The sequence below is a fragment of the Oryx dammah genome, unplaced genomic scaffold, assembly GCF_014754425.2.
Source record: "Oryx dammah isolate SB20612 unplaced genomic scaffold, SCBI_Odam_1.1 HiC_scaffold_28, whole genome shotgun sequence".
Classification (NCBI taxonomy): Eukaryota; Metazoa; Chordata; class Mammalia; order Artiodactyla; family Bovidae; genus Oryx; species Oryx dammah.
In genome coordinates, this window is record NW_024070212.1 from 110,836,318 (window position 1) to 110,859,999 (window position 23,682).

Below are 23,682 nucleotides of genomic sequence, written 5' to 3' on the forward strand. Positions count from 1 at the left end.
ATGGTCGGGGAACTGAGATCCTGTGTGCCACCTGACAGGCAGAAACAGAGTTTATGTTCCCTCAGCCCTCGCCCAGAGTCGCGTGAGGTGTCGAGTTCTGTGTCTGTCTTGTAAGGCACCTGCTGTGGCATACTCTCCTTCATCTACGAATCTAGTAAAGCCCTGATGTGTCTTCACATCGTGACAGATGGGAAGTTGCGTGTGGACCCTGGGCAACGGAGAGGCCTGACCCGGCCCCAGGAGCACGTGTGCTGGGAAAGGCCACGGTTTGCATGTGTGCCAAGCTACCTGTGTGCCTTCACACCTATGGCATGACCTCGGTCAGCCGTGATTTTGGGGAACGAGACCATGGATTTGAAGCTCACGGCCTGGGCAGAGCCCTGAGCAAGGAAGGGGGCAATGAAGAAAGCTTCTGCAAGTCGTGCCTGTTTTCGTAAGGGGTCTCGGGTGGTAAGACAGAAGCTGCGGCTCGGGTTCTGTCAGCTGAAGAGTCTCCTGTCACGATTGGGGGAGAGCTTCCCGGCTAAGCAAGAAGCTGTTCTGGAGTCCTGGCCCGCAGGCAGGCACTGGTGCCCGGGGACCTCCACCTCGCCCGCTCACAGTGTGCAGCGGCAGGAGGTGCCTCTTAGAAATCCCGTTTTCTAGCCGGTTAACTTTGGAAACCTTGTGTAAAGTGAAGCGTACCTGTATTCACATAGATTCTGTGGAAACACGTCAGATGTGTGGTGCGTGCCGGTAAGAGTGGACTTGGATCCGCAAGCCGATTCTTGCCTCCTGGAGCTCTGGTTTCCACCTGTGCCTCTGAACTTCCCTGCGTCCCCGCCAGACGCTCCTCCATTCTCTCAATGGTCTGGTCCACGGTGGGGCTTCAGCTGCTCCCAGCTCTCCTTCATGGATCCTGCTAGGGGCCGAGCTGCCCTCTTCCATCCCTGAGCGGAGAGCATGATGGGAGCGTCCACGTCTGGAGGATCCAGAACCCACAAGAGTGGAGGAAATGCCAGTGTCAGAGCCCCCTTCCTGCCTCTCAGCAATTTTGCCAGAGTATTTTACAGCAAACCTCAAGTATGACATTTCTCCCATAGATCAGCATGCAACCTAATAAGGACACCATGCCATAATTACACCTCAGAATTAACAGTCCCAGTGTCATCCACCCCTGGGTCAGGAAGATCCCCTGGAAAAGGAAATGGCAACCCACTCCAGTATTGCTTGGAAAGTCCCATGGACAGAGGAGCCTGGTGGGCCACGGTCCATGAGGTCACAAAAGAGTCGGACACGACTGAGCAACTAAACAATAGTGTCATCCACGATCCAGTCCATGTTCGAATTCTGATGGTGCCAGTGCTTTTTACGACTGCCTGGCTGAAGTCAAGATCCAGTTAGTTTTTGCTGCGTAACAAAGTGCCATGATGTAATGGTCCCAAATGAACATTGTTTGTGTGAGCGGGCATAGCCAGCCGGGTTCAGGGAGACTGGTAGAGGGTGGCCCCCCACTTACCTGGCCGTTCACTTGCCATCAGCAGGGGAAACGGTGACGCAATAAGGCAGGCGTCTGTGGGATCACTTGCAGCTCTGCCTGGTCACCTTTGTTACCCACTGGCTGGAGCAGACGGCATGAGCAGTGCTGCCTGCCTCTGAGGGCCACTGCCCAGCAGCATGGGGACATGGAGGAGAATCTCCACGGCAGTTCTGGCACCTGAGGTCCCAGCTGGATTTGGTTGACTTTGGTCACATAAGTGATGTTTGTATCCCACATGGGAACGTTGTGGACTTCCCTGGTGGCTCAGTGGTAGAGAAGCTGCCTACAGTGCAGGGGACCTGGGTTCGATCCCTGGAGCAGGAAGATCCCTGGAGGAGGAAATGGCAACCCACTCCAGTATTCTTAGCTGGAAAATCTCATGGACAGAGGAGAGCCTCGTGGGCTACACAGTCCATGAAGTCAAAAAGAGTTGGACACGACTGCGCCCCTAAACCACCACCACCACAAGGAACGTTCAGCCCTGGAGGTTGCTGTGTGCCAGGCCCTCTGGATTTGCTCCCACCCTAGGACCTGGGGAAGAGAGGGGAAGTCAGGTTTTGGGCTTCGTTTCTCCAGAGAAACGGACTTAAACAGTAGATAGGTATGCTTGTGAGCCAGGCCCGTAAGAAGATAGGCTGTACGCAGTCCAGTTTCTAAATAACCATACAAGGAACTTCCCTAGTGGTCCAGTGGCCAAGAGTCTGAGCTCCCAATACAAGGAGCCCACGTTTGATCCCTGGTAGGGAACTAGATCCTGCAACTCGGTTCTCATGCCACAACTAAAGATCCTGCAGAATGTAGCTAAGACCCAGCACAGCCAAATTGAAAGAAAGCCATAGGTTCTGCTACTCCCTGAAGGGGCAGCGGAGGTTCTAAGAGGTCACAAGCCAGAAGTCTCAGAATCAACCATATCTTTGACTTTCAGGTAATGCTAAGCACAGAGTGGATACTCTATTAAAGTTTTTATTTAATAGAATTGAATCAACAAAAAGAAAAGACAGGCTTCCCTGGAGGTCCAGTGGTTAAGAGTCTGCCTTGAAATGCAGGAGACATGGGTTCAATCCCTGGTCTGTGAAAATCCCACATGCCACGGAGCAGCTAAGCATGCCTGCCTAGAGCCTGTGCTCTGTAACAAGAGAGGCCACTGCAATGAGAAGCCCATACACCATGACTAGAGAAAACCCGAATGTGGTGATGAAGACCTGGCACGGCCGAAATAAATAATTTCCTTAATGGCGACCCACTCCAGTATTCTTGCCTGGAAGATCCCATAGACAGGAGCTTGGTGGGCTACAGTCCATAGGCTCGCAAAGAGTCGGACACCTCTGCAGTGACTTAGCATGCAGACACGCACTGGGTCACGAGGTAAAAATAAATGAGTTTCCTTTTCTACTATTTTTAAATGTGTCAGGTTGAAATTAACATAAAATTAGTCGTTTTAAACTGAACAGTGGCATGTAATGCATTGACAGTGTTGTAGGAGCACCACGGCGAGTTTCAAGAAGAAAGGCTATTTCTTAAGCTAGATGAATGTCCTTTTTCTTTTTTCCTAAACTGATCTCTCCGTAGAGAAACGTGGGCCCTCGTCTTGCTCAGCTTGGGCTGCAAGGGTGAAGTTCTGCAGCCTGCGTGGCTTAAACAACAGAAGCGTCTCACACCCGGAAAACAGAGACCTGGCCGAAGATGCTGGCGGGTGTCCTTGATCCTGAGGCCTCGCTGCTGCTGAGCTGTGTGATCACGGGACTGTTTGTGGAAGGAGAGCCGTGATCCTGTCAGATCAGGACCATGCTGATGATCTCGCTCAACGGCCTCACCTCTGAATACCATCATGCAGAGGGGTAAATGGGCTACAACACGGGAGTCTGGGGAGACACGCAGACTTCTCCAGAAGGCTCTGCCTAGTTTTGCTCAGCTACAGGAGTACGCATCTCAGTGTGTTGTTGTTATTCAATTGTAAGTTGTGTCCAATTCTTTGCAACCCCATGGACTGCAGCACGCCAGGCTTCCCTGTCCTTTGCCATCTCCCAGAGTTTGCTCAAATTCATGTCCATTGAGTCAGTGATATCATCCAATTATCTCATCCTCTGCCGCCCCCTTCTCCTCTTGCCCTCTATCTTTTCCAGTGAGTCAGCTCTTTGCATATCAGGTGGCCAGAATATTGGAGCTTCAGCTTCAGCTCAGTTTCAGGAGGAAGCACCTCAATGGTGTCAACTCCAAGCTCGTTAGCATTGAAGCCCACTCCAGTGTAGGGACCCATATGACAGGACCAGAAAAGAAGAAGCACTCACCTCAGGGGGAAGGAAAGTGGATCAGGAGCTTTTCAAGGTTTTCCCTGTACGTTTGATGCCTTTCCTTGACTCCTTCTGCAGATGAGCAGAGAATACAGTGAGGCGGATCTAGTTTCTCAGGATCGGAGTGGACTCATCAGTGAGCCATGACCATCCAGGACTCTAGTCTGGGGCTGTTTGTACAACTTGCTTCCCACACACAGAAACCTGGAGTGTTAGGCACCCTTGTCAGCGTGATGCCTCAGGAGGGATATTTGACATCTGTCTTGGGGGAGGACCCCAGTGGTGAGAGAGTTTCAGTGCCCATGAGGATTGAGCACCTATATTCTAATGACAACAAACAGCCTAATCAGGAAAGACTGACGTGGAAGAGATTAGATTAATTTAGACCCATGCAGAGAGGTAGAAGGGAGGCTGATTTCCATCCTTAGAGAAAATTTCCTCACACTTCCTGTTTCAAAGAAAAGTGGTAGTGATTCCCCCGTCCCTGGGAGCATCCAACAGCTTCCTATGGATATTGTAGAGGAGCTCGACACAAGGGATGGCATGTAGACTAGGTGTTTTTCAAGGATCTCTGCCCACTGGTTTCCACTTGGGATTTCAGACATTAGCCAGCCCAACCCATAACAGCAGCCCTCTATTCTTACGGCCAGTTGACTAAGAGGTACATGTTGGAATTGAGGTAGTTCTGGTTGCCTGGCACTCTTCATAAATAACAGTAACCTCAGACTTGTCCAGTGTTCTCTGCTTCTGTAAAACTAAGGCGGCGAGGACACAGGCTTTCATTTCGCAGCTGATGGGTTAGCAGGCTGGAACAGTGTCCCTCATGTATGTGCCCTAATAACCCCCTAAGATGATCGCCTAGCCCCAAAGCCTCTAAGCTGCTTAGCTGCGCATCCCACCCTCCACCCCCTCGAGCTGGCACTGCGTTTGGTGTTGGGAAATGAAACGCGGGGCTTGTAGCTGCTTCTCACTGGATCTGACGCAAGAAACAAGTAATGCATAGCCAGGGAGTGGTTCCTAGACTCTGAGAATTAATAGACCAGTAAATTTCCAGAAGAACTGTAGCAAGAGTTGGAAAACTTTTCATTTTGGTCAAGTAAGGATTTTTTTTTTTTCCTAAACTGCCATCTACGCTCATCTCTATTTTATAAAAGGGAAAACACTTTGTCCCCTATGCTTAGCAGTTGCATTCTGAAATATTTATGGGTAAAGTGTGTGTCTGCAGTTTACTTTCAAATGGTTCAAAAGGAAAAAAGCAATAGAGAGATGAGCACATGCAGTGAAATGTTGAATCTCCGTGTTGACTATGGGGGTGTCTATTATTATACCATTCCGGCTTTTCGCTGTTTAAATTCATTATCAATTCTAGAAAATGCAAGACAAATGACTGAAGGCAAATCAATGGTCACCTGGGATGGGGAGTCGACTGAAACGTATGCCAGGGAACCTTTAGGGGCAACGGAAATGTGTCTTCATCAAACTGCACTGAAGATGGGTAGATTTGGTTGCATGCAGAGCATGTATCTAAGGATTAGGAGGAAGAAGAAATTTATGTGGGAGAAAAAAGAAAAATTTAGAACTCCATAACCTTAGAATAAAGAACCACCCTTTATACTGAAAACATTTGGGTCTATGAAAAAACTGACAACAGTGTCCTTATTTTCCTCGATTCTTCACCAAGCAGAGAAAAATGCATTACAGACAAGGGGCTGGGAATGACTACAAGAGGCTACGATTTCCAGAAAGAGCGAGGTCTGGCGTGCAGTGCGCCCCAGATTCTCCTACCTGTCCCGGTGCTGACAGGCCAGTGGCTGAGACCTCCACCCTGGGGACCTGGGGCTAACACAGCCACAGGAGAATGGGGGTCCCAGGGGCACCTGCGGCTCAGGGCAGCCTACCTGATGGAGATACCAGAAGGGCCCCAGTCATTTTTCTTCCTTTTTTTTAAAAACACAACAAAACAAAACACCTCACAGCTTGTGGGATCTTAGTTTCCCAACAGGGATTGATCCTGGGCCCCTGGCAGTGAGAGCTCGGAGTCTTAACTACTGGACCAGCAGGAAATTCCCTTCTTTCTTTCTTTTTTTTTTTTTTTTAAGGGAAAAGAGAAGATTTCTTAAAAACAAAGCCTAGCTTTCCCTTCACACAGACCACCAATGTCAGCTCCTCGGTTCCTATCCCAGAGACTGTGCATATAATGGGTATGGAAACACACGTGTCCACATCTATCCACACATAGACTTGTGCGTTTGCAAAATGCGATCATACTACACACACCTGTGACGTTTGTTCAGTCACGGTCTCTACCTTCCTCGCCCAGTAATTTCCGTGCTACGTGTCTGAGGTCAAATAACAAACATATTCCAGGGGCTCTTCCCAACCCAGGGATTCAGATTCTTGACCGTCTGAGCCACGAGAGAAGCCCTAACAAACGTATCACTGACGTGTTATTAGATTATATTCAGATTTGCCCAGTGGGCCCAAGGTGTCTCTACATCCTGTTTATTCAGTGAGGACCACACAGTACATCTGGATGTTGAGTCCCTTAACTGTCTTCTAATCCAATGCATCTCTTTTCTAGGACATTGACTTATGAAAGATACCAGCCACTTTCTACATTCATCTGGTAGCTTTCTTGTGGTCTCATCTAGCTATTCTTTCTATGTCCTACAAATGAGAAGTGATGTCTAAAGGCTTGATGGATTCCAGCTGTCTTAAGATCATCCGTCACAGTGGTTGACACTTTGGAGATGCTAAGATTGACTTCAGACCACGCCTGGTCCCCCTGTTATGTGGTTGCAAAAGGCTTGCACCTTGTGAAGTCTTGATCCATATGGCATCACTTTGGTGTCATAGGAACAGACATTTCCTCTTCAACTCTTCACATAATGGTTTTGACACCAGTAAAGAATCCTCATCTGAGTCAGTAATGTCATCAGTGTTTTACAACGTTAAGTTTTACTGTTATTCAGCTCTGGTGAGATCAATGGCTCAGAAGACATTGTTATTGAAAAGATAGGTTATTACTTAACAGTTCCTCAAAGTGGGGCAGGCCACCCATGGAAGCACCAGGGGCCAGTTGGGCGGTAGAAGGATCAAGGAGAAAACACGGGCAAGAAGTTTTTTGTGGTTTCCTTGAGAAAGAACCGGCGAGACAAGCAGACTTAAGGTGGGCTATGGTGTGCAGGGGCTGTCTCTGGTTGTCTGACACCTGGCCCCAGGATGACTGACGGGGGCAAGGCAGTAATGGTTCAGAGTGTGAGACCCCCAGCAAAGCAGGAAAGGAGGCCTTTGGTGTGTTCACATCCTGGGTGGGCTGATACAGATGTGAGAAACAGTTACTCTGGGAAAAAGCTAGCCTGGGATGGCAGTCTGTTCAGGGTTAGCAAAGCCTCAGATGTCAAAGCATCAAAATTATAGAAAATAAAAAGACACAATACAGTCAGAGTTTGTCAAGTGGTGTTTTTCTAATTCTATCACTCTCTTTACATTTCTTAGCTGACATTCCTCCATTAAAATTTTTAAAAGTTGGGACTTCCCTGGTGGTCCAAGTGTTAAGACTCCCTGCTCCCAGGCAATCCTGGTTTGAGCCCTGGTTAAGGAACTAGATCTGTTTATAGATCTAGATATATTTTTAAAATTTTATTCTCATAGAAATGAAATTTTTTCCCAACTTCAGCTGTTGCCAGCCAGCATACTGTTGGAATCCAGTGACTCACTGATTTTCTCCAAGCTTATTGAGGCCCCTATTCTAGACACTGGAGATGGGAGAGGAACTAAATAGTCAAGAATCTCTTCAGTCCTGGAACCTACAATCTAACGGTGGTCAGAGGGGGGACAGACAATAAACAAGGAATGAATCGGTTCTCCTCTGTGTCAGGTGGCGGCAGGTGCTGCAGAGGACGGGAATGCTGAGGAGGAGGACAGCAGTGTTGGATGGGGCGGTACACCAGGGTACAGATGGACAGGGTGACGGCGGCGCCAAGACTCAGAGGAATAAAGGGAGTGAGCCGAGTGACTGTCTGTGGGAAAAGTGTTCCAGAAGGAGAAACAGTAGGTACAAAGGCCCTGAGGCAGGTTTGAAGAAAAGCGAAGAGGCCAGCTGACTGGAGCAAAGTGAACAAAGTTATGGAAAGGGGACCCAGATCATGCAGGGGTTAGGCGGGAAGCCACTGGGGTGTCTCAGTAGATACTAACACCCCAAACATCAGAACTGGCTTTCTGCTTAGACTGGCTTCATTTCGAGACACCAGCTCAAGTCCAAAACACATGCATGTTAGTGACCACACCATCCCCTGCATTCATTCCCTGAGTATTCTATTCCAGACACTGGAATATAAACAAGGTAAACAAAACAGCATGGGGTCCCTGACCTCGTGGAGCCTAGAGTCAAATATGAGATCAGTTCAGTTCAGTCGCTTAGTCGTGTCCGACTCTTTGCGACCCCATAAATCACAGCACGCCAGGCCTCCCTGTCCATCACCAACTCCCGGAGTTCACTCAGACTCACGTCCATCGAGTTGGTGATGCCATCCAGCCATCTCATCCTCTGTCGTCCCCTCTTCTTCCTGCCCCTTATCCCTCCCAGCATCAGGGTCTTTTCCAATGAGTCAACTCTTTGCATGAGGTGGCCAAAGTACTGGAGTTTCAGCTTTAGCATCATTCCTTCCAAAGAACACCCAGGGCTGATCTCCTTTAGAATGGACTGGTTGGATCTCCTTGCAGTCCAAGGGTCTCTCAAGAGTCTTCTCCAACACCACAGTTCAAACGCATCAATTCTTCGGCGCTCAGCCTTCTTCACAGTCCAAATCTCACATCCATACATGACCACTGGAAAAACCATAGCCTTGATTGAGATGAGAGGCCATAAAATTATCTTGCAGACAAACATCAGATGCAGAAGAGCCTCCAACCTAGTCTGGAGGTGGGGGAAGTCTCCCCTGAGGAAGTGACTCTTGAGCCAGAGTCTGAAGGGTGGAAAGAATCAAGGCGTGTGGGAGAAGAGGGTGGTTCCAGACAGAAGCAATGATGGGTGTGCATTGCAGGGAGATGGGGAAGGGCAGGCAGAGGCTGGAGCGTGTGACCTTAAAGCTCTGTGCCCAGGACTGCCGTCGGGGTCCAGTGGCTAAGACTCCACCTCCCAATGCAGGGCCCCAGGTTCGATCCCTGGTCAGGGAACTAGATCCCATGTGCTGCAACTAAGGCTGACGATCTCGCAGCTAAGACCCTGTGCAGCCAAATAAACAGATAGTTTTTTCAAAAATAAAGTTCTGTGCCTGTAGCTGAGAGCAAGGTGAGATGCTAAGCCGGAGGGTTGCTACTCAGGGCTTGGAAGGATGTACTTAGACAGCAGGAGACACTATAGTCTGGGAAAACCAAGGAGCTGGTGTGGTCCCTGCGGGGGTGGGAGGACTAGGATTCAGAGGACGCCGGGGGCAAAGCTTACAGGACTCGTGGCCTAATGGAAGGGCACGGGGAAGAGGAGGACAGCACCCGTTTGGCTTGCGTAACACCAGCATTCATCCTGAGGTTGACATTTCTCCTTGACCTTTTTGTCTCTATCCCCACCCCCAAGGTTACATTAGCTGCCTGCTGAGTTTAATCAAGTTGGTTGAGCTCTGGAAAATCCCTTCTCCTGGTGATAGCAGGAGGAAGGGATAATCAGTCTATTTCCAGAACCCAAAGTGGGTTAAGACAGAAAGTAGCTTTAGTCTACTAGCTGTCATCCCTACCCCCCACCGCCACCCTTCCCCGCTCAAGCCAGTTGGCTCCTGCCAGCCCACCGTGAGCCCCTCTGGAGGGAGACCGAGAGGCCCTTGCCTAATGCTGAGAACTGCTGAAGCTACCATTTCGTCTGCCTCAGCACTAATCCAGTTACCACTCTGCTCCTTCAATGGGATTTGGCTTCTAGACACTGAGACGTGGGTGCGGGGCACACTTTCCCAGTTCCCTACAAATCCCCCTGAGCGGTCAGCCAGGGCCCGTGTGGAGTTGTCTGGGTAGACGGAACAGGGGTTGGCTGTCTGCTCACCCCGGAGGGCACACACACCTTCTTCCCACCTCCTGGGCCCTCCCAGCTGGTCGCACAAGGTACGTGACCATCCTCCAGCAAAGCCTTCTCAGAACCTCGGGGCAGGGCAGGAAAGAGCCAGGACGGGGGAGACTGGCATCTTCGTGCAGTCAGTCTGACCCAGTTACTTTCCATGGACATTACTTGTTAGGGAAACTCAGAAGGCGTTTTGAATTTCAGACAGCCTCTTTGTTGTGGGTAGAGCTGGGGATAGTGAGAGAGAACTCTGCTTAGTGTGAATTGCTGAGCAGGACTTTTAGGGGATTTAACGGATTTTTCAAATGATATTCATGAAGTGGTTAGGTTGTGGTTTGCAGGAACTTTTTCTACCTTAATTGCCATGATATATCGTCAAGATAGAATTTTAAAATCAATCTGGCTTACTGTGACGATACCAAGGCTTAGTCTCAAAGTAAAACCTTCTCGTGGGAATCTATCTGAAGTGAGGTTTACTAAGAAGTGAGGTTTGCTGGTGAGGCTTACTAAGAAGTGTTTGACGCTTATCAAGAAAAAATAAATACCTTATAAAAAAAAAAAAGCAGCTCACTGTAGTGAAATACAAACCAGACAAAAGCCTTTCTGAGTCAAACGTGGATATCGAGATAGAAGGAAATGTCTAATGGATGCACAGTATCTCATGAGTAGGTATAATTCCAAGAATGTTCTAGATGTTATATTTAGGATGGCTTTACCTTTCCGCAGCCCTGTAATACCTGACGTCCACCCTAATGTGGAAGAAACCGCCAGGGACAGTTAACACGGCGGCCAGCATGCAGGCCAATAAGCCCGCACCAAACCACGTTATCTTCAAGAAGATCTCCCGTGATAAATCGGTAAGTGGGGCAGATGTGAGGGGCTTGAGTGATGATTTTTTTTAAGGAGCTTTTCGAAAAGATGGGATCAATATCAAAACCCTGTGAGGTCAATGGAAGCGATGTGAGTGTCATCCATCTCTGTCTGCTGGGATGATAGGTGAGATGTAAAGGGATGACTTGCCAAAATAGTACTTCTCTTCAATCTCAACAAGACTTCAGCCCCAGGACCCTTCATTTTCTCCTGATCTCTCGGTGCCCAATCCCTCTTCTCCAACTTTACTTCTTTTTCTAGCCTTGAAACCTTGACTTACATTTCAGACGTTGCTTTGGTAATGCCTATATTTTACTTGGCCCTTTTTCTATCATCTTGCCTACCTGCCTGGGGAGAGCACTGATGCTGGGTCACGCAATTCTCTACCGTCTGGCACCCACCCCAGGCGCCAAGCTCAGGGCTTCCAGGACCACTGGATGAGGGCGCATCTCCCGAGGCTCCACAGTGCTCACTGTGGCTGCACGGCCGATACCCTGGCACCCTGCGTAGCTGGCAGAGGTGATGCCACTGTTGGCTCCATCAGGGGGATGGTAGGTGGACTAGACGTGCCTGTGAACTTCCTGGCCTGGGAGACCCAATCAAGGGCCTGCCCCACAGCCTCTGTGGATGGTGTCTCCTTGCACGGCTTGATGGATTCTCAGGGGCTGACAGTCTAGTTCTGTGCCATCCATTTCAAGCTGCACTCTTAATTTTAAAATTTTCTATTAGCCATGTTAAAATGGTAAGAATAAACAGGGAATTCATTTTAATGCTACATTTTATTTAACCCAATATAACAAAAAAAAACTATCATCTCAACATGTAAATGGTATAAGAAGCATTGATAACATTTTTTGTTGTTTGTTCAATCACCAAGCCGTGTCTGACTCTTTGCAGCCCCGTGGACTGCAGCATGCCAGGCTTCCCTGTCCTCCACTATCTCCCAGAGTTTGCTGAGTCCCATGTCCATTGAGTCAGTGATGCCATCCAACCATCTCACCCTCTGTCACCCCCTTTTCCTTTTGGATTCAGTTTTTCCCAGCATCAGGGTCTTTACCAATGAGTCGGCTCTTCGCATCAGGTGGCTGAAGTATTGGAGCTTCAGCTTCGGCATCGATCCTTCCAATGAAGACTGATGACATATGTTAAATTTGTTTTCTGTTGTTGAGTCCTGGGGTGCGTTCTACATTCACAGCACATGGCGGTCTGGCGTGGCCATATTTCAAGTGTTGGTGGCCACCAGTAGATAAATATTGGAGGTTGTGGACCTAGGTCATTCTTCTGGTTGACTCCTGAAGCCTACACTGGGCCTGAAAGAAACTCTCTGAAGCTTCTCATGCCTCACGGGCTCTGCACAGACCCCCTCCCCTTCCCCTCTCCTCTCCTCCCTGAAGATCTCCCTACTTCCATCCAGTCCTCTGATTCTTCAGGGTGACAAGTCAGGTACCCCGCAATCTTTCGTCCTCCCAGCTCTCTTCCCAACTTGTGTCTTTCCAGTGAACTTTATCTTGACTTCCGGCAAAAGAAGAGAGAAACCACTCCGGCTGGGCATTATTTTTCCTTACTCCCACCTAGTTAGACCTCCACTGACCTGGAAAACTTAGAATTTTTATATTTAGGAGGAAAATATAATTCATCCACGACTCTGTCCGTATTAGGATCATTCCCACTGCAAGTCTTTGTTTGGTCTCTGGCGTGTTGTGCCAGGGCCCTGGGTCAGTTTCTCTCCAAATCTCTCCACTCCTCTGTTTTCTGCCATCTTCATCCTCTGGCTGGTGGCAAGACGGCTGCCCCAGCTTCAGGGGACTCACCTTCACTTCCTTCCAGAAGGAAAAGGCTGTTGATTCCTGGGGTCTCTTAAGGGTGAGGAGGTATTTCTCCAGCAGACTTCTCTTTACCTCATTGGTCAAAACTGATTACATGCCACCTTCAGCCCATCCTGAGCCAAAAGAATAGGAGCAGGCCATTCAAGAATCATCCTTCATGGTGAATGTTAACTAAATTTATTGTGGCTATTCAGTTCAGTTCAGTTCAGTCATTCAATCTCCAGGGCTCCCTGTCCATCACCAACTCCCGGAGCTTGCTCAAACCCATGTCCATTTAGTCAGTGATGCCATCCAACCATTTCATCCTCTGTCGTCCCCTTCTCCTCTTGCCTTTAATCTTTCCCAGCATCCGGGTCTTTTCAAATGAGTCAGCTCTTCGCATCAGGTGGCCAAAGTATTGGAGTTTCAGTTTCGGCTTATAGCTTTGTGGCTATAGCTTTGTGATTTCCACATACATCGTTATATTGTACACCTTAAACTTAAACAATATGTCAATTATATCTCAGTAAAACTGGGGGGAAAAAAGAACGATCCTCTGGGGTGGCCTTCTTAACACAACCGCTTGGGGATGGTGGGCCCTGGATGCGATGATTGGTGACTGTTATCCAGGAAGATGGTGCGCGTGGCTGTCAGATGGGTAGGCAGCAGACTGGCTGGAGCCTTGCCTCGTCCACCCCACTTTCCCCACCTGCTCCTGTCTCTTCTCATCGCTTGCAGTTGCAGCAGAGGACGCGCTGTTGCTTCTACTGAGGTTCATGCTACTTACAGCGTGGGTCATGGCCCACCACCTCCTCTGGGTCCTATTCCAAAGCCTCCTCCCTCTGGGGATATCTCTCTTTCTCTACCAGTACCAGCTTAAGCATAACAACAAGGACCGACCTCATGTATCTTAAACACAAGAAAAAGAACAGCAAATGTCCCTTGACCCCATCTCCTTTCTAGCTCTCCTTCTTTCACAGCCAAAGCTTGAAAAAGAGGAAGACATTCTCTGTCCCCCATCTTCTCCCTTCTTGCTCATTCCTCAGTTCACCCTCCTCCCGATCGCTTTCAGCTGCCTACCTGGCTTTCCTCTCGCCAACCCCTTCTCCACTTTGCTGCCAATGCAACCAGAGCCTCAGTGTTCTCCTCCATAAAATGGGCTTAATCCCTAGCTCATAAGGTAGTCGTGAGGATTAAATGAAATAATGTGCCCCATGTACTTAGCTTGGTGCCTGGTACAGGACAAGCACCACATACCCCTTAATCGCAGGCCTTTCATCCTATTTCAAATGCTTCCACATCCTCCTGGAATCTTTAGAGGCTGGTCCTGTAAGACTCTTTCTGGCTGTTTGCCTCCCCATTTGGTGGCTACGCACCTGCAGGTGAAACCATAGGCAGTTCTAGAAGCATTTTCTTGGCTCTGGACTTTTTACACGCTGAGGTTTTTTTACCCAGAAAGCATCCTTTCACCATAACCCACCCCCAGCACCTGGTCAGGTGCTTCAACATCAATCACACAAATAACCTGGAAGCCACAGAGATACACTCCTGGATAACTGCTACAAGGGAGCAGATATAGGAGATGATTTAATGCCAACAGAAATTATTTTGAGTGTCCACGGAAAGAGACATACGAATTTCAGAGGCTTGGGGAAGAGGGAGCGAGCCAGGGTCCATGCATTCACTCACTGATGCACTTAGCAAATGTTGATTAAATTCCTGCCTGTACCAGACACTGCACGAGACACGGTGGTGGCCGAAAGATGCGTGAGGGAATTCTTACCACCATGGCCACAGTGCCCCGGCTTAAGGCGGTGAGTGGCGGTGAATCCAATCAATGCGCTCCCACAAACGGGGGTGGTAAAGGGACCTTTGCTGCCAGGGGCGTTGAAACAGACAGGACAAGGGCTGGGACATGGTCATCCCTCCCCAGCCAAGACGCCTTCCCCGCTTCTTCAGGTGTATCTGTATAGATGCTGACCCGATAGGATTTCGGGGACGCCAGAACATCTGCCTCTTGCTGAGTCCAGAAATTCTTCTAACAAGGAGGAGAAACCTTTTGATCCCAGCGAGAAATGAAAGGTTCATCATGCAAACAGCTGACAGGAGCCTCATGCACCTAAGCGTCAGTTTCCACTAAAGTATCAGCAAGGAATCCACCAAGTTTGCCTGGTTGACAGCAGACCTGGGCTCAGTGGGAAAAGGCGGGGAGAACAGGGTCTTCCCGAAGAGATGGGAAGAATTCCTTGGAGCCGTTTCGGAGGCTGAGAAAAGACCACACCTTGCCCGTAGTCCATCGTCTCTGCCTACAGCCTTGCCTACAGCCAAGCAGGGCGAGAGGAGGACAGGGAGCCGAGCAGCAGCGCCAGGCGCCTCCTCTTCTCCAAACAAGAGCAAATGTTTCCGTTGCTGCTGTTTTTTCCTCTTCGGTTGTTGCTGATTTTTAACATGAATACCTTCGGGTACTTTGACCATTGAGAACCTGTGTCTGTTCTCACAGGTGACCATCTACCTGGGGAAGAGAGACTACATAGACCACGTTGAACGAGTAGAGCCTGTGGGTAAGTCGAGTTTGGGGTGAGATTCTTTTTAGTCTATTTATTTGTTTATCTTGCCTGCGCTGGGTCTTTGTTGCCTTGCACAGGTTTTCTCCAGCTGCTGCGAGCAGGACTCCCCTCTAGCTGCTGCTCACCTCGGTCCTCCTCTGGCTGTGGAGCGCGGGCTCTAGGCACGCTGGCCTCGGTAGCTGCAGCTCTCGGGCTCAGCAGCTGTGGTACACAGGCTTCCGTTTCTCCCCGGCGTGTGGGGACCTTCCCAGACCAGGGATCGAAGCAGGGCCCCCTGCGCTGGCAGGCAAATTTTCATCCACTGAACCACCAGGGAAGGTCTGCAGTGAGATTTTAATGCTGGTTTTCCTTTAAGTCACCAGACTAGTTTTGTGTGTTTTTTTTTTTTTAAATCTGACTTTGTTAATAATCTAATCAAAGAAATGCAAATTAAAACATCATCCAGGCGCCACTGGCTGATTGGAGACAATTTTAAAGAGTGTGAGAGAGGCAAAGGACGCATCTCTGGAGTATATAAAGAAAGCTCAAAACTCACCAGTTTAAAGAGAAAACAAGATCCATTTAGGAAATAGACAAACAAAAGGAAAAGACATTTCATTGAAGAAAATATATGAGTGGCACTGAGCACTCGGAAAAATATTCAACAACAACAGAAAAAGGAACATGTTCAACAGCATTAGTCGTTAGGGAAATACAAATTAAAACCACAATGAAATATCATTATACGCCTGTCAGAATGGCTAAAATCGAAAACAGTGACAATGCCAAATGCTGGCAAGAATGTGGAGACCCTGAACCTCTCAGGCATTGCTGGTGGGGATGTAAAATGGAACAGCCACTCTGGAAACCAGGCTGGCGGTTACTTTAAAAGCTAAACATATACTTACTATATGACCCAGCAATTTGCATTCCTGGACATTTATCTCGGAGAAATGAAAGATTATGTTCACACAAAAACTTGTACGTGATTGTTCACAGCAGCTTTATTTGTCACGGCTCCAAACTAGAAAGAGCCCAAATGCCTCTCAGTAGGTGAATGAGGTTAAACACGCTGGGGCACGTCCGTGCCTTGGGATACTACTCTACAGTGAAAAGAATGAACTGCCAGGGACTTCCCTGGCGGTCCAGTGGCTAAAACTCCGGGCCTCCACTGCAGGGAGCACGGTTTCCATCCCTGGTCAGAGAATTAAGATCCCATGTGCGGCAATACACCATCAATTTTTTTTTTTTAATTTTAAATACCAAGTTAAGTTTTAATACCAACCCATGCTACAGCTCGTAAGTGTCAAAGGCACTATGATGAGTGGAAAGCCAATCTCAAGAGGCCATATGCTTTACGATTCCATTTATATAACATCTTAGAGATGACAACACTATAGAAAAGGAAAACTGAACAGTGGTTTCAGGGGGCTAAGGTTGGTGGGGGGAGGTAGTTGGGTGGGACCACAAAGGCTCAGCCCCGGAGGGAGATCATTATGGTGAGAGGACAGTTCTGCGGACTGCCATGGTGCTAACACAAAATCTCCATTTGATAAAAGCACTTAGAGCTATACACACACTGTATCCATGCTGACTTCCTGGTTTTGAGATTGTATGCAGTTATCTAAGATGTAACCATTGGAAGAAACTGGATAAGGGATACATGGGGACCTCTCTGTGCTATCTTTGCAGCTTCCTGTGAATCTATAATTACTTCAACTCAAATTGTTCTTTTTTTCTTTTTTTTTTTTTAAAGAGTGTAAAAGACTGGCAATTTAGGCAGTAAGAGGAGCATGTCCTTCAGCAATGTCCTTTCTAGAAGGCCATTTGGCAGTTATATTATCAAAAGCCACATTAAATTCTACCATGGATAGAGATTTATCTATAAGGATGTTCATTGCAATTTAATTATAATGGGGAAAATCAGAAACATCCTAAATGCCCTAACAAGAGAAGGTTGATTAAATAATTTATAATACATCTGTTCATTGGAGCAAATGTGTGGCCATTTGTTCCAGTTTAAGTGATTAATACATACTATGTGAGTGTGTATGTATGTGTGTGTGAATAGATGTTTGCAATATACAGTTGAGTGAGGAAAGCCGTAAACTGAACAGTATGGTAGGATCTCATTTTTTTTTTAGTGAAAACTTTTCCATAAATGCATCTAATCTGGAGAAATCGTTCTGGATCAATATCTCAACAACGGGTGTCTCTGGGTAGTGGAAACAAGGTGACTTTTTTCCCTTTGTTTACTTCCGTTTCTAAGGTTCCCGTAACGAATATGGATTCCGTGTGGTATGCACATACACACACACACACACACACACACACACACACTTCAGGAAGCTTCCAGCCTCCTCCACGTCCTCCACCCTCACTGTTCTCTCTCTCTTGGTTTAGACGGCGTCGTGCTGGTGGATCCTGAGCTCGTGAAGGGCAAGAGAGGTGAGGGGTGCTCCTCCATCCTCCAGGGAGTGGGGGTCTGGTCTCGGCTTGCTGCCGGAAGGGGATGTGTGTGTGTGTGTGTGTGCAAGGAGAGGTGGGGAAGCCCTTGCACACCCATTCTTGCTGCCAGGGCCTCGGGCCTCTCACACACTCCCTCGTACAGTCCTCGGGACATGGGCTGTGTCCACAGCAGAGCCCGCTGTCCACATCTCCCAGAAGGAGGTGGAAACTCAGGGAAGCCACTTGCTCGAGCCGACTGGATAAGGGATGGCAGATGGAGCCTGGAGCCCAGGGCTGCCCCTCCGCAGACTGCATGCTCACGCCCCTCTCCACCATGTCCTGTGGTTCCATGTCCAGGCCGACTCAGGAGGGCTCCATTCTGAGTTTACCCGAAAAGCGAGGAATGGAGGCTGCTGGAAGGCAGAGTTTTTTTTATGCTGACTCGGGTGGTTCTTGGCTTCCCAGGTGGCACTCATAGTGAAGAACCTGCCTGCCATGGCAGGAGATGTCAGAGACCTGGGTTCCCTCCCTGGGTCGGGAAGATCCCCTGGAGGAGGGCGTGGCAACGCACTCCAGGACCCTTGCCTGGAGAATCCCCTTGGACAGAGGAGCCTGGGGGGCTACATACAGTCCGTGGGGTCGCAAAGAGTGACAGCACGCGCTGGTGGTTGTGGACCCCGGCAGCATAGCACGCTCAGTGATCTCTGGCTGCTGTGAAGCGTGTGGCGAGCAAGTTGATGCTAATAACGGTTGTGTAAATTAAATGAGAGCCCATCTGAGTTATCACTCAGTTCCATTCAAAACGTGCCTCTTAGAGTCGTTGCTATCGGCAACCCACAAGGATTGCTCCTACCCCTGGATGTGCTCTGGAGTATGTCAGTTGTAGGGCCCTCAGCATCCCGGGGACAAGGCAGAAACAGGCTGACAAACTGCCCTCCTCTGCTGTCTCTGGCTTTCTCCGGAGCGCTCTGCTCCTCTCTTACACCAGGAGGAGCCCAGTTCCAGCCTTGAAAGCCCACGCCCTTGGCCAGGAAAGCATTTCCCGGAGAGGCAGGCATAAATCCAGGTCATCTCTGGGCACCTTGTTCCTACAAATGTCGGCTGAAGGATAAGCAAGTGATCAGTGACTCTTCTGAGCTTAGTGCCGAGGGGCACTTATCCTTGAGGCGGACACAGACAAAATCCTCAGCCCACGGGTCCCGAGGACGTGGGTGGACGTGCTTTCCGTTCAAGCACAGGGCACCTCGTGTGGTTTTATTTACCACATTAACGACAGCTGTAAACAGTCCATCCTCAAAACACATGTCGTAGTTCAGTGGCCAAGTCATGTCTGACTCTTTGAGACCCCATGGACTGCAGCCGTGCCAGAGAGTCCCTCACTATCTCCTGGGGTTTGCTCAAGTTCATGTTCATTGAATCACTGCTGCCATCCAGCCATCTCATCCTCTGTCGCCCTCTTCTCCTCCTACACAAGACGTGTAGTCTCATATAATTTCCCTGGTCCGCCGGGGGCCCCAGGGACAGGGGAGCCTGGTGGGCTGCTGTCTATGGGGTCACACAGAGTCGGTCACAACTGAAGCGACGTAGCAGCAGCAGCAGCAGCAACCACAGTGAATTTTCATAAGTGCCGATGATTTAGAGAAAGTTCAATGAAGTTTCCAAGCCATGTGAAAAGACGGATTTCGTCTGGGACTTGGTTTCACCTCTCCACCTGGTCCCTGAGCGCCGGCTCACTCCCCTCGTGGCCACGTCCAGATCAGAGAGTCCTTAGTTTTGAATTCTACTCCCTAGAGCTGTTTCCCCTCTGCTTCTCACCTTCGCTCTCAACTCTAGACAGACCTCCCACCCTCAGACCCTGAGTGACCTCACCCTGTTGAAAAGCCTCCTGAGGTCCCTGAGCTGCTGGATCAAGAGGGAAAGTGGGGAGGATGTGGGAAACAGTGGAGTCAGGAGACAAAACCTGGCGCCTCCGTGGGGCCTTGCCGCCCTCCGAGCCAGCCCTTTGGAGTAATTAACGCAAGCCAGAGGGAGGGAAGGGCCAGCTGGGTGATGAGGTCCCCAGGTCCCATCCCCTCGGGATGCTGAAGGTTGAATGCCGAGACCCGAAGGCAGGTGGTGTCAGCCCAGGCAGGGGCGCCAGGCCGACCGGCCAAGCCCACCCTTCTTGTCTCTCTCCCAGTGTACGTGTCTCTGACGTGTGCCTTCCGCTACGGCCAGGAAGACATCGACGTGATCGGCCTGAGCTTCCGCAGGGACCTCTACTTCTCCCAGGTCCAAGTGTTCCCTCCCGTGGGGGGCTCGGCCGCTACCACGAAGCTGCAGGAGAGCCTGATCAAGAAGCTGGGGGCCAACACCTACCCCTTCCTGCTCACGGTGGGTGACGTCGTGCCCCGCCCGCACAGCTGCACTGGTTCCTTTCACCCCCAGGGCCTTGTGGCGTGACCGGTGGCCAAGGAACGGGGCCAGAGTAATGGCTTCACAAGCGCGGGCCTTCAAATTGCAGCCTTCTAGAACGGAGGAAATTCTAGATTGCCTGGGCTGTCATTGTCTTTTTTTTTTAAGTCCTTGAAAATAGCCTCCTAGCCTTTGAAGGCACTGTTTCAACCTACAGTTTAAATATTTAAACTGCATCCGACCACCTAATTATACGTGCGTGTCACGCCTTCACTTGCTCGTCTATAAAAAGAAAGAAGTGCCCCTCAGTTGGCCCTGAGGAGTTTCCCGTGAGCCAGGAGATCTTAGTGAAATGAGATCCTGTCTGTAGCCTTGAGCACAGCCAGGGGGGTCACGGAAGAGAAATCCCCGGTGGAACAGAGGGACCCTGGGGCCAGAGTGCCCACCTCTGATGACTCCACCCTGGACTTGCTGTGGGGGTAGCTACCCTCTTCACTAGCGTGTTTATGGGTCTTAAGATTATATATTCCTCCAGAGTTATACATTCAGGCTTAAAACGGCAGGAGATTCTGACACAAGCTACAACAAGAAAGAACCTTGACAACGTGATGCTAGGTGAAAGAAACCAGTCGCCTAAGGACAAATGCTGTGTGATTCCACTTACACGAGGGATCTGGAGGAGTTAAATTCATGGAGACAGAAAGCAGAGGGGTGGTCTCCAGGGCATGGGGGAGGAGGGAATCGGGGAATTGATGTTTAATGGGTTCAGAGCTTCTGCTTGGGATGACGGAAAAGTTCTGAAAATGGATGGTGGGGACCATTGCAGGACAGTGTGAATGTCCTTAATGCTGCTGAACTGTATGCTTAAAATAGTAAGGTTTATGTTCTGTGTAATATATTATATATATATACACATTAATATATAATACATATATATATGTATATATGGGCTTCCTAGGTGGCACTAGTGGTGAAGAATCTGCCTGCCAGTGCAGGAGACACAAGAGACCCCAGTTCAAGCCCAGGCTCAAGAAGGTCCCCTGGAGGAGGAAATGGCAACCCACTCCAGTATTCTTGCCCGGAGAATCCCTTGTTCAGAAGAGCCCGGTGGGCTGCGGTCCACGGGGTCGCAAAGAGTCGGACACGACTGAGCGTGCACGCGTGGCGGAAAACACGTGGCATGCCATTCTCTGAAAGAAATGACCTGTTGTTTCTTTCCACAGTTCCCTGACTACTTGCCCTGTTCGGTGATGCTGCAGCCAGCTCCGCAAGATGTGGGCAAGGTTGGTTCCAGAATGAATCCCAGGGATTCATTCATTCCTTCAAAGGACTTTTTAAAATAGCCTTTCTCTCTCTCTCTTTTTTTAACAATCTGTTTTTTTAATTTATTCTTTAATTTTAAATGTTTTATTTTGTATTGAGCTATAGCCAATTAAAAGCAAGGTTGTAATACTGTAGCTTTTTGTTGTGGAAGAGTTCAGACATACCCAAAATTAGAGAGAACGTATAATGAATGAGCCTATCACTTGCCTTGGGCATTTCCTAACCATGAGCAGCCCTGTGAGTGAAACAGACGGTCTCTCTCTAACCATGAGCAGCCCTGTGAGTGAAACAGACGGTCTCTCTCCTCCTCCCTGAGAAGGCTTGTGAGCTGGTCTAGGAGCACACATAGGAACTGGTCAATATCAATATAGAGAGAGAAGCACTAAGCGTTTCACAAGGAAGGAACAGCACGTGCCCCAGGTGGACAGGTGGGAGAGCTCGGCTTGGGCGGGAAGCGGCATGGGGCGGGCGTGGAGCGGCGCAGCGAGAACACAGGGCTAAGAACTCCAAGTGCTGGTGGGTACGGATGCGTATTTATTTTCAAGCCAGGTTTTAGCGTTGTTGAGATTCCACAGTTTCACAGGACCGGTAGGACTGTGACTGGCGTGCTAGCTGGTGGAGGGCCCATCCCCATGCTGGTGCCTCCATGCCCACCCTGGCATGTTAACACAAGAGAGAAGGAGGGTAACGTGGGTGGGGGATCATGCTGGGGCCAGGTAGGGGGCAGGCAGAGGGGCCGACAGATGCATCTGTTCAACCCGTGCAAGATTTTTTAATTTCGTTGATTTAAAATTCAGGAGCCTTCGCTCCAGGTTCCATTTCCAGCTTCTCTTCAGAAGTTGGGAGAGCTGCCAGCGCCAGGTCCCCTGGCAGCCTGGCCACGCTTGGCTGCAGCCATAGTGCAGCTGCCCACCGGGGTCGGGCGTTGGAGCCCCAGCATGGGCGTCTGTGGGCCCCCGCAGGCCCTGGGAGCACTGCGCCTGTCCCCCGGCTGCAGGCAGTGGACCGTCAGCAACAGACACGCACGGCCACTTCCGAGGACAGCTGACCCAGGGTGGGCTGGACGCCATGAGAGGTGGAGGGAGGCGAGGACCAGTCAGGACGCCTGACTCACCCTCTGCAGCTGCTGGTGGGGCACATCCTGCAGGCTGGTGGCCTTTGCTGGGGCCTCGGGGCCCATGGCACTCTCCTTGCACTAATGCCATTATTTCATCATGAACACACTTCCAGATCTAGTCTTTATTTTTAAGTTTTTTTTTTTTTTTAATGTGGGCCATTTTTAAACTCTTTATTAAATCTGTTACAATAGTTTTAAATTTTTTATTTTATTTTTCGGCTGTACTGGGTCTTTGTTATGGCCTGTGGGGTTACTTGCCCCGTGGCATGTGGGATCCTAGCTCCCCTCTCAGGGATTGAACCCTTACCCCCTGCAATGGAAGGCGAAGTCTTAACCACTGGACCACCAGGGATGGCCCCAGATCTAGTCTTACTGGTGCAGCTCTGAAAAGCAGATGGCTGATGTAGAAAAAGAAAGTGCCACGAAACATCCCCCGAGTGAGCTGTGACCCCTTCCAGCTCTGGAAGGGAGGTGCAGACTGCAGCCCTGTCTCATCTCTTGCCCCCTTGCAGAGCTGTGGGGTCGACTTTGAAATCAAAGCATTCGCCACGCACAGCGCAGATGTGGAAGAGGACAAAATTCCCAAGAAGTAAGAGTGTGGCTGTGGGAATAGGTGAGGGGTCTGGGGGTAAGGGGTGGGGGTAAGAAACCGCCCCTCACTTTATGTTTGCAAGACGGACTCTTCCCACTAGGCTGATGCAGTGGGTCGTGGAGCCTCAGCAGGTCAGGACCATCAGGAGGGATCATCTACACACGGGGTGGGCGTCCATGGCTGACCATCTGGGGGAGCGCAGCAGAAAATGACAGGAGCGTTACCAACCTCAAGGGTTCGTGTAAGCTCCTGAAAGCCTCCACAGTCCCCTGAGTTTCCTTCTTCTTTTGCATTTTGTTGTGGCTAGTGGTAAAATACACATAACACGAAGCTGACCATTTTAACCATTTTCAAGGGTACAGCTCAGTGGCATTAAACATAGTCATTACCTTGTATAACCACTTGCACACTGTCTGCTACCTATATATAGCATTTGGGATATATATGATAATACATATGGGATATATACATATATATATGATATATCTATCCTGAATGCTATATAAATGATGATAGCATTTCTGAAATATCCCCACACTATCTGTATCCCAAATGCTCTCATCACCCCAAACAGAAACTCTGCCCACTAAGCAGTGACTCCTGTGCTCCCAGGCCCTGGTGTTCATTTTTCTTGTTCCTGAATGAGGTTTCCAACTGTGCCCTCAACACTTGCCCCCTCATACTCAGCATTCACACTCAGAGGACGCCTGTGCCAAATGGCAATGACAAGG

General features: G+C 49.4%; 1 protein-coding gene across 1 annotated transcript in view; it reads left to right on the top strand.

Moving 5' to 3' along the window:
* Positions 1 to 9,799: 9,799 nt before the first annotated feature.
* The window catches only part of SAG (S-antigen visual arrestin), a 30,818-nt gene continuing 16,935 nt past the window's right edge, over positions 9,800 to 23,682 (top strand). Inside the window, exons 1-6 of the mRNA XM_040231816.1 lie at positions 9,800 to 10,713; positions 15,032 to 15,092; positions 17,481 to 17,525; positions 19,705 to 19,898; positions 21,143 to 21,202; positions 22,872 to 22,948. Coding sequence (XP_040087750.1) covers positions 10,609 to 10,713; positions 15,032 to 15,092; positions 17,481 to 17,525; positions 19,705 to 19,898; positions 21,143 to 21,202; positions 22,872 to 22,948 — 542 coding nt within the window. The 5' untranslated portion in view covers positions 9,800 to 10,608. The remainder of the gene's footprint in view (positions 10,714 to 15,031; positions 15,093 to 17,480; positions 17,526 to 19,704; positions 19,899 to 21,142; positions 21,203 to 22,871; positions 22,949 to 23,682) is intronic.